The sequence below is a fragment of the Styela clava genome, chromosome 14 (genome assembly GCF_964204865.1).
Source record: "Styela clava chromosome 14, kaStyClav1.hap1.2, whole genome shotgun sequence".
In the NCBI taxonomy this organism is placed as follows: Eukaryota; Metazoa; Chordata; class Ascidiacea; order Stolidobranchia; family Styelidae; genus Styela; species Styela clava.
In genome coordinates this window covers 11874737-11885912 of record NC_135263.1, presented here as the reverse complement: position 1 = coordinate 11885912, position 11176 = coordinate 11874737, and the positions used below count along the sequence as shown (strand labels likewise).

At 31.4% G+C, this 11176-nt stretch overlaps 1 protein-coding gene across 2 annotated transcripts in view; it reads left to right on the top strand.

Annotated features, from left to right (window-relative positions):
• Positions 1-3137: 3137 nt before the first annotated feature.
• Positions 3138-11176, top strand: part of LOC120340978 (transmembrane protein 131-like) — a 142063-nt gene continuing 134024 nt past the window's right edge. For both annotated transcript variants that reach the window (XM_078119664.1, XM_039409385.2), the window contains exons 1-5: positions 3138-3366; positions 9130-9203; positions 9560-9594; positions 10256-10333; positions 10909-11032. In XM_078119664.1, coding sequence (XP_077975790.1) covers positions 3243-3366; positions 9130-9203; positions 9560-9594; positions 10256-10333; positions 10909-11032 — 435 coding nt within the window. In that variant the 5' untranslated portion in view covers positions 3138-3242. The remainder of the gene's footprint in view (positions 3367-9129; positions 9204-9559; positions 9595-10255; positions 10334-10908; positions 11033-11176) is intronic.

Here is an 11176-nt window from a genome sequence, read left to right as displayed (position 1 = left end):
TGTAGTGAGTATTTGGTTTATGCGTCGACAAAGTTACTCATCTATTTGGTATTCATCATTCTTGCTTTGCAACATAAAGTATATTGAAAACAAAGGAGCTGCGCTCAAATATATTAACACGAGACCCAAAACGAGGTAGTATCAAATCTTTCACACAGTACCGGTAGTCCTTCTTTTCAAAAATCTCCCAACTTCGCTGACCGATATATATAAATATCGACCAATGTAAAATATCAATAGGTCCACTTCGTACCCGGTAGGTAAACTATGCCACAGTTTCGCCAAGGAATATCGACTTGAACTTTCCTTTTGCGGCTTGGGAATAATCCGAAGTTATACGACTTGACTGGAATTGAATGAGAAAAAAAGGTAAATTTCTGCGACTTCTTCCTCCGTTTCAGTAAATGTAAAATCGTATGAACCATGCGTTAATTCAAAAACCAAGTCTACCGTCATTCAATCATCAAAGTGCCGAAAATAAAGTGCAAGTTTTCTAATGAGTTAAACGATTTCCATTATTTGGAGCAAAGACCAATAGAGGATATTTTAATAGGATATACGGCTAATTTTGATGCCTGTAATCCACCCACGTTTAAACTACTACTAAGCCTCTGTAATCGAACAAAGGTTGGCTTTTCCCATCCGCACTGTCCCAGTTTGTTGCTTCAACTACGGTTTAGCAAAGCGACCCATATGGACACTTTTCTAAAATAAACAAATATAGCCTAGTTCAATTCGTTTATTACTCCAGACCGCTGCGGTCCATATAAAAATAACACAAACAAATAAACATAAGCAAAAATAATACAATAAATACATAAAATACCTAATACGACAATCAGATTAGTATATCTCAAAAAGAGTTAATACAGTAATCTAAGAATTCAAAAGTGAACTATAGAATCCAAGATAGCCCGTCACAAACAGTATCTGGGAATCAAATATTGATTGTAAATGGATGTTATTGGAGTTCCTGCATCTTGTCATGAACAACCACAGATTTTTTCTATGGAGTGCTTCGAAAGATGGAATGTTCCCAGATACCATTTTGTGACGGACACTCTCAGATTTAGAAACACAGTGATTTACGCGATAAGTATTATTATATGAAGTTTTAACTTTTAAAAAAATATAATTATTGAAAAACAACCAGAGCTGGCAGTTATAAATACTACAACAACAATAACGTCGTAAATAAAAGATTTTTCACAGTAGTGGAACAATTGACAAATTTTTTCAAAATAGTATGGGCTGTAAAATAAATTGATTTATAGTGGCGTTTCAAGCCAAGGTCATCTCCAAGATCATTGGATAGGAAAACACCAAGATATTTAGTGGACGAAACATATGTCAATACAGAATTACAAAAGTTGATATCAGGCAAATCATTCAACCTAAACTTTTTATTCTGGATACACATACAAACAGATTTTTTCGAGTTGTACAAGATGTCATGTTCAATAAAGTATTTTTCGCATATGTTAAGTAGACGTTAGAGGGCTTTGGCATAAAAAATATGATTGATAATATTGGTATTTGCTACACATCCAGTAGTCTCTTGATTCAACTTAACAGAGAGGTCATCCACGAAAACGGCATATAAATATGGACTTAAGATACTAACTTGCGTGGTACCATTATGAACAGAGAAAGGATCTGACACACTGCTACCCCATCTAACAAACATGGATTGATTACGATACATGTGTACAATCAGCGACAAAAATATTTTAGGGATTCTTCTGTTGAATAATTTACGAAATAGCGTCCAATGATTAACTTTATCAAAAGCTTTAGTGGCATCCAAGAAAGCTATAAAAACTGGTAATGATTTTTTGAAATAATAGGTAGCTAGCTGCTTCATTGTAAAAATGCACATGCAGTCCCGTGACCACGCTTGAAACCAAACTGGTTGTAAGATGTAGGTAAGTAAGAACCAATGTTATTTAAAATTAGGGATGTACCGGTGTGTCGGTATCGGGTATCATCAATATCGGTCAAATTTTCAGTAGTGTATCGATATCGGCTAAATGAAGACCGATATATATTTCCTATATGTTGACGTTTTTGATATGATCCAGAATGTTTTAAAAAATAAGTTAGAATACTGATGTTTAAATTATTTTTTGCTTGGGGGAATCGAACATACACGTCCCCAACTCCGCCAGTAGAAACGAGAATGGGATTCTTACCTGTTCTTAGTTATTTATCAGCCAAACTTGCTCAATCGTTTTGAGTATTTTTGCTGCCAAAATTTTAAATTAAAATTTTTAATATATATTACATGGTAATTAGGAAGAAATATTTCAATCGAATATTAGTTGATGTTCCGATGCGCAAAATATAAAATACTACGTTCTATTGGCACAAAATCCTGCGCGTAACTCAATGTATCAGTTTCATACGATACGTAGGCTAAACATTTATTTATTTTACCACCAACAGTAGCCAAATCCTATTAGTTTTCTAATTGAACATCGAGATTGCAAGCGCCAGTGTTCAGTGCACCTGGATCAATTAAGGCATTCAGATCCCAAACATCTACTTCTGCTTAATATATATATATATGTGTGTGTGATATTTCTCATTTTTGATCCGAAATAATGTGCACTATTTATAATGCTCAAAGACTATTGTATTAACTTAAACCGTCTGCCTTGCGCACTTGAGGTAATAATTATATAGTATCGGAATATCGGTTATTTTCGAATATCGGCGTAGCGGTATCGGCTGTTTTAGCTGGTATCGGATCGGTATCGGCGATAAAAGTGGTATCGGTACATATCTAGTTCATACATGTGTTATTGTACAAACATAAAAGCACAGATGGATTTGGTTGAAAATATGCCAAATGTTCCTTGGTTATTATTCAGGGTCAGTGCAATTGCTGTGAAAATGGACGGAGTAACTCTAAAACCAATAAAAGTTCTCTAAATAAGTCCCATGTGACACATTCAGCAGTTTCTCTGGAGCAGTCCGACTTGAGTTCAACGATAAGCAAGCATGAGAGTAATTGTTGACCACGTTTTTCACTATTTGTGCCCATCCCACTTTTTAAATGGCTGAACGAGCACGGCAAGTCATCTTTCTTATTTCTCTCATTGAACGCGCGACAGCTTCACTCCGTCTATTTTATCTATCTTTTCTTATCTCACTAATTACGTTTGTTTTGTCTGGTGGGCTATTTGGAACTCAGGTCGTGCCTCCTTGTTTTGTGTTTAGTTCTCAAGCGAAGGTCGGACATGGCGTTTAAAGCTCGTGGAAAACGCGAAAAGCGCGAGCAAGATATGGGATTATGTAACTGTATAGTGGCAATATTTCAAGTAATGATTGCCTGCCAAAGTATAACCTTTATATCAGGCCAAGGTGAGTTAATTTATTTTGTTTCTTTGCTGTTCATTGCTTGTCTCATTGTGAAGCTGTGCCAATATCTAATTCCAAATATCCGAGTATTTCTGTACTGTAGTATTATCAGTCAGTTGTTGCAGTATTGGTAGCTGTTCAATAAATTATCAATATGTAGCACAAAAGTCCTAGAGTACAAAAGAAATGAACAAAATAATCAAAGTGTTACCTAGATACCAAGTGGTATCTTACAGTCAAACAGTTTTATAATTTCAGTAATTCAGTTTCTGTGTGGGTTCGCAGGTCATAATCCAGTGACAGATGATTACCGGTATGTGCGAGAGGGTTGCTGGACTCCTCCCCAGAAAAACCTACATTCACGCTTCAAAAACAATAAAATTCTGTCCCAGTTAGGAAACCCTGTGTTATTTGTAGTCTAGTCATTGAAAGTAAAAACGCATAGTTTTGTCGCTGGCAAAATCATTTATCTTTATCGCAATTTAGACTTCACCACCATGCATCCCATAGTTAGATAGTTTATCAATGAAGTATGTTTATGTCTGTATGTATTATGGTTAGGAGCTGTAGATAAAATCTGTGCTTGAAACATGTACTTTTAATTTTAACCATAATGGAACTAGTCAGCTTGGACCGTTAAAGCTAACTTAATCATTCTCACAGTAATCAGTAATGCATTGTATAAATTGAGTGTTTGTTACAAGTTTATTAATAACTGAATAATGAGATAAATCTATATTGTCTTATGAAGTGTCAAGGATCCTTCTATCAAAGAATCAATAAGAAGATAGTAATGTGAATTTTGCGATCAGCCAATCATGTAATTTTTCAGAATATATGGTGTACTTATAAATTTATATATTGAACCAGGAAATCCATGAAAGTTCGATATTTTTTAAAAAAAACAGATATGACCTAAATTATGCTTTCGTTATTATTCCATGCCTCTTACTTAGTGTCTAAAAAAAGAATATGTGTCAATGAGAGCTTAGGTATGCCTACCCAATATATATTTATGAATTTTTTAACAAAGTGTTTTATTATATTACCTAGTAAATTTTTCTGATTAGAAATTACTCGAGTTCTATTTATATTTCAATATCTAAATATATTGTCAGGTTTCTCAAAATCACCAATCAATACTTGTATCAGTTCAATTATATGCATTGAACCAGTCACCAGACAATCAATGATTTACTTATACATTGTTCAATAAGGAAATATAATTGTTATAATACACTAATAAGTTTTTTCAAATATGAAGATAATCAGCTCAGTTTTCAGCATGAAAAGCTTTGTGAATATCATAAGTCATGCCATAAGTAATTTCATAGTTGTGTGATGATGTAAACTCAACTGACCTATCAAAAAATCTCATTATACTAAATTTATTACTTTATCTATATTGGTACTGACCAGATGGAATTAGTTTTTGCATTTTAATTTATTTTCTTAGTGTTAAAATGGCAATTCTCACATTGTTAGACCCTGTCAAAATTATCATTGAAGACATGACTATGATTGTATTGTAGTTAGGTGTGACATGTCATGTTGCCAAAGCATTGTTTTTAATCATAGTTGCTAATCTTCATTATCACCTTCATATCGGCATATTTAATTGTAATTGTTTCTTCTTTAATTCATCTAACATGTCAGATGCTCTTATGAATACATTTCGAGAATATCATTAAAATCAAAGTATGTCGTTAAAAGCAAATGACAGTAACATGTACCAACGAGCGTGCAACTGGCAGTAACATGTTCTACAATCATTGCTGTAATTATTACAAGTGATTATTATATTGTTATTGTTAATTATTATTTAATATTGGATTTTGACTGATTATCAATATCTTTATTATGCTGCTTACCTGAATGGTCATGAAATATTATATACAAGTCAAAAATTAAAAAAATTGAATAAAATCTAGTTCTGTCCTGTATTTACCGGTACCTTGATTTAATATATACCAAACATTTACTGATTTTTCACGTACAAATGGAGATTTTTAAACAGAATCTAAAACTGTGAGATGGGAAAACGCATAAAATATTAGGGCATATCAGGTTTTGCATAGTGGAAGTTATAGTCAATGATAAAGTCAATTCTACCTCATTGTTAATGAATCTGTTACCAAAAAATTGGACTGAAGATGGCGAATAACCATATCCCAATAGTTTAGTATTCGGCACAGTTGTCTGATTTTTACAGCCATATCCATATGTCTTTTTTTTCAAATTTTAAATTAGATATCCATATTTCATTACTTATTGTGTACTGACTACTGTCTATCGATAGCATTTAATAAATTAGACCATATGCTTTAATTATCATTATGCTGGTTGTTTCACAAGAATTTATATGTATGTTAGTCATTGGTGCATTTGTTTCGGAGTTTATGAATACTGTCAGCTTGATCATGCCTGATGACTTCAGGTTTTTTTGAGATTTAGTACCACATGTTAAACTCCTTTATTTCAATTCAAATACAGTTTAAAAAGATGTTGTTTTCATTTTCAACATCAAGACTTACAATAACCTATATTTGCATATAAATCTACTCATTTATACACTGTACGCCCACACTAATATTTTATGTTTATGAGCTGGGAAGATGTTTTTAATGTTTACCACACTCACACCACAAGATTTTATAGTTTGACATTTAATAAGGCGATGTTGTAATTGTGATCATTTTGTTAAATTGTTATGTTTCCAAAATATGGCCAAAGGCTAAATGATTGAACATTGCGCGAGCTGAATAAGTGAATTCCACCACATATTTTTTCGTGAATAGGCTGCTGGTACTTCCTTGTTCGGCATATACTGAATTCCTGGTACTTGGGTACATTATAACCAACAACTGTTAGTAGGGATTTCCTATAATATTGATCAAATTAAATATTCCAATTCATTTATCTTCAACGACAATACTAAAGGTGATGATAAAGAAGCATTGCATCTGTTGAAATATTGAAATTTTAAGTTTTCTTTAATAAGTAATATAGGGAAATGCACTATTTTATAGGCGCTGCTATCCTGATTTGTAATGATTTGAACTGTTTGTGTTTCTCTTGAATTCTAGACTATAATTATTTCTTGTCTCGGTAGATCTTGGCATCTCGGTGTAGCATGTAATTTTGCTCAGCAGTCAATTTGTTTAATTTCTGCGTAAGTGTGCATGCCTTTGCTTTGAGCAAGTTTCCTTATAAAAATATTACCGGTATGTATAATTCGATATGAACCTTTCTACAAATACAAGTAAAATTTACCTAAAATCTCCAAATGATTTTCCAAGAATAAAAATTTTCATACAATAGGTATCAGGTTAGCTTCATTTAAATGATGTTGATTCGGAGTGTTGCATAGTATTAAATATATTTAACAACTTTCACAGCATAACTTAGGCAAAGTCCTGAAAAATATTTCAAACAATATGTATAATACATGGATATATTGAAAATGCAAATTAATGATGAATATTTGAATCATTTGGTCAGTCTCTATACTGTGTTACTACTATATTGTATTATTTCATGCTTTCATCATCAAGTCGTTAACAATTAAAGATAAGCTCTGCAACATCTTGCAAGCGCATTTTACTTAATGCAAGGTGTTTGTTGTATCAATAATATCTGTGGTATTTAGTAGGGCGACAGGTTCTTATTATCTCTTATTCAAATAGGCTCATTTTATCTGTTTGTACTTGGTAAAGAAATATTTATTTATTATGAACACCCATTGTCCAGTGATGAAGTATATTCACTGATTAGGTGCTGTTTTTCCTTGGCCCGTGTTTGATACTAACCTCATTTTGAACATATGATTAATAATTCAGTTATAATACAGACCTCAAATCCTCTTCTCACAGTTGTTAGCTGTTGTATCCATATCACTGTAATAATTTTTCCCTTGAGTATCATTCATGACTGAATACTATACTAAACAACTGGTATGGATCAATAATCAACACATTGTTACTAGTTGTATTAATAGTGTTACATTAATGTATGAACAAGGAAAAATGAATTCCTAAAATCAGCAATTTGAATTTTGTTTTACTATTGTCAAGGATTCAGCAAAATATTATTTTCATAACCTACCGTATTTTGGAAACAGTTTTTTAATAGCACTCGTCTGTCGCTCATTTGGTGATATTTTCTGAAAAGTTTGTTAAAATTAACCAAGTTCATTTTCAATTCTTGTTTCAAAAACAATTTTTCCACCAATTCACAAGGAGTTCTCACCATCCTTATAGAATTGAATGGAATAATCGAGTTTATCTAATCTCTGCCCAATTGGACTGCTTGTTTGTTCGAGTTTTTTTTACATCCCCCCCGATTCAACATTTAAAAAACTGTAGCCCCATCCACACTGACTTATTGAACTGCTTCACGACTTGTATCGCTTCTGTTTTCCTTTTTAGGACATCCCTGAGAATTTATTTGTATGTTTTAGTTTTCCCTTGACTTTGAATATCAGAAATCAAAAATTGTAACTTAATTTTTTTTATATATATGAATAAAATAACTCATCATATGAGTGAATCTCTATAAAAAAAGCATTGTTTTCGATTCTTTTCTACTGAATCAATGATCTTGATTACCAAAATCATTAACTGAATATGTTATTTTAATAGTCCTATTGAGTACTACTACAAAATCAATATTCCGCTGTGTTATTAGAACCGTTCAAGTCCAGAATTAAATCCCATCTGTTACAACACTCAATGTGTAGTCGGTTTTGTAGCCTCATATTAACTGGAGATTGATGGAATATGTGCTTATTAAAAGTATTTAAACATTATTTCTTTGTTGGGATTGACTAAGTTGACAATAAAGAGTGGTGTTTTAAATTTTTACCTACGGTACATGCTTGAAAAAGTATGGATTTGTATATCACTCATTTGTCAATAAAAATACTGAAATTGGCAAGTAGTAACGCTAAGTACAAACTTGAACACTTCTAGACTTGGTATAGTATAGTATTGTACTAGAAGGTAGTAAACTTCAAGTCCTAAATTGCTGCACTTACGGGGTTGGCCCCTATATGAAGGACCAGTATGAAAAAATTGAAATAACTGTATCATTTTAAAAAGGGATTTTACTTTATAATCATGATGATAGAGGAGGAAATTAGTAATATAATAAATGAATAGAAAACGTTTATTTAAGTTTCAGCCAGGGCATATTTTTAAGGAAATAGTCACCATAACTGACTTGATCGAACAATATGTTTTGAATATTGTTATTATCAGTTATTGACCGTGGTAAAATATATACTATCATTTGATAATGAATAAACTGAAAAATGTACTAAAATCTTATAAGACTTCTTTTAAATTAGTATTAGTAAGTTCTTATGTAGGGCTTTATTTGATGTGATAAAAGTGTAAAAATACTTCGTAAAAGTAGGGAATTACTAGATAACATTTGCATGATCTCCTATCACAGGAGAGCACAGGGTGCTTATTAACCTAGCAAAGTTAGACAAGAGGTGTATGTAAAATATATTATGTGGATTTGATGTTATATGAGTTCAAAAATGACAGATTTTGCCTATATACTATATGAGTCATGATACAGTATTACATTACAATATTATTGTTGAAATATTTCATAAAGCGGTCAACTTCTCTCAATCTTATTATTATTAGCCATTGCATTTTTTTCAAGGTTAAACATATTGATCTGAGCAATAATTTCTTATAGCAAACAGAAATTTGTTGAAGGTATTTTATTTTATGAATTTATAATTTCTTTCAGGGTATCTGTATTCAGACACAGAATTTCAATCACAAAAACTTTTACGAGATGTTTCATTATTTCCAAGGCAACAGGTTAGAGAATTTTTTGTTGGATTGTGTTAGTGTGTTATTTCTCAACATGGTTTGTAGTAGCCTACATGTCCCACTGTTTGACAATGACGAGTTCATATTTGGGCCATATTTAAGATGACGTACAGCAGCACGGTTTGAATATTCATGAATTTTTGAAAAAATTCATTCGAACTTTTTATTCCAAATTTTGGAGACTAAGTAATATGTATATTTTGCAACGAAAATTGTCCTTCAAAAAAGAAATTGCATATTCTTAGGTTTACTATTGTAATAGATTTCATTATGAATAAAATTTTTGGTAAATTATTTCCAAAATAATTTATTTTTCTAAAAATGATAATTTTTTTTTATTTTAGCCTCATGGAGTAACATCAGAATCGCATGATATAAAGTAAGTTACTATATTTAATAAAAATATTTCCAACTTTTTGCTTTCTTTTATTTTGTTTGACTTCAGGATTAAGCCCAAAGCCTAAGATTCAAGGCGCACCTCATATAAAACCACACACAATAGATAATAGTTTGGTATAAACCCATATTTAACTATCGATATTGCTTGTATTCATGTCAGCCTTTATATGTGACTAACATTTCTGGTACAGGCAAGACAGACAACAAACTTACTACCAGCAAAAGTTGCTAGAAACTTCCAATTACACCCTGCCATGTTGGTTTCTGTATCTTAAATGTTTTCTTGTTTCTTTATTTAATAATGTTTCAATTGCTTCAAGTTAGTTTTTTATATAGCTCTTCTGAACACACGATATATTATTCTCAGCTTCAAATTCTGAGAAGTTATTGCTAAAAAGAATTATTGTTGAAAGATTGTGCTACATCAAATTTTTTTTATATTTGAAATAAGACGTAATGTGTTTAAGCTAATTTTTTCGATTGCAGTGACCATGTACAGATTTTTATTTTGGAATCTTTTTGTTTTAAGATTCGAAGACATGCCTTGGATAACAATCTTCAAATAATCTTGTCAAAGTATTTATTTTAGAATTTATTAAAAAAATAGAAATTTTTCAACATTTTTCAAATTTTCTTCTCAGATTACATCCAATTACGCACTCAACTTCACAAATAAGAATTATTCGATTTGAACCTCCATTTTTAGACTTTGATGCCGAGTAAGTATATTGAAAATCAATCTAGTCAACTACATGACCTAATCTAATGCACATCTGGAACAAGATATCACCATATTATTAGCATAGTTTTGAGCCAATATGCATCCTCGCTCATTGTATTTGTATTGTAAATGTTTATGTATCCAATAATATTTAATTGACTAATTGTGAGCATGTAACAAGATTTATTTCTCAGAGCATAAGCTTGTATTTAAATATGGTTCTGCTTTTGAGTACATCTTTTGTTAATAAACAGAATCGATATATATCTCAGACCCCTCTAGAATACAAAAATAATATGGTCCTATGTAATATTTAGGTACTTTACTATTTTTTAAGTACATGAACATGTACCTATGTCTTTTTTGTGTTTTTTTTTTACTTCTTTGCTCCAACTAATTACTGATGTGAGATAATAAGATTTTGTAAGTTAAAACCTAAAATCTATAACCTTCAATGTCAATGCCAACGATAGCTACAACATGCTAATTAATAATGGGCCATATTAAACTCCTAATATATGTGTTATATATACTTTAACTGAATCTTTATTTAGTTGTTGTTTTCATTCACAGATGTGTCGGCATGCCAAAGTTAAGAACTGTATATATTCATAATCCTAGTAAAGTGAGGGATTTACAATTAACTTCAATATCAGCGAGAACATGTCATTTTCATGCCTCATTTTTTGATAAAAAGGTAAGAAAATATGGAAATTTACTAATATATGCCTTGCATTTGTTGGCTAGTATTTGCCAATAAGTGAGGTGTAATCACAATTCCGAGGGATTCAAATAATAATGCTAAATCCTAGGAACAAATTCATAAGTGGTATCTATATTG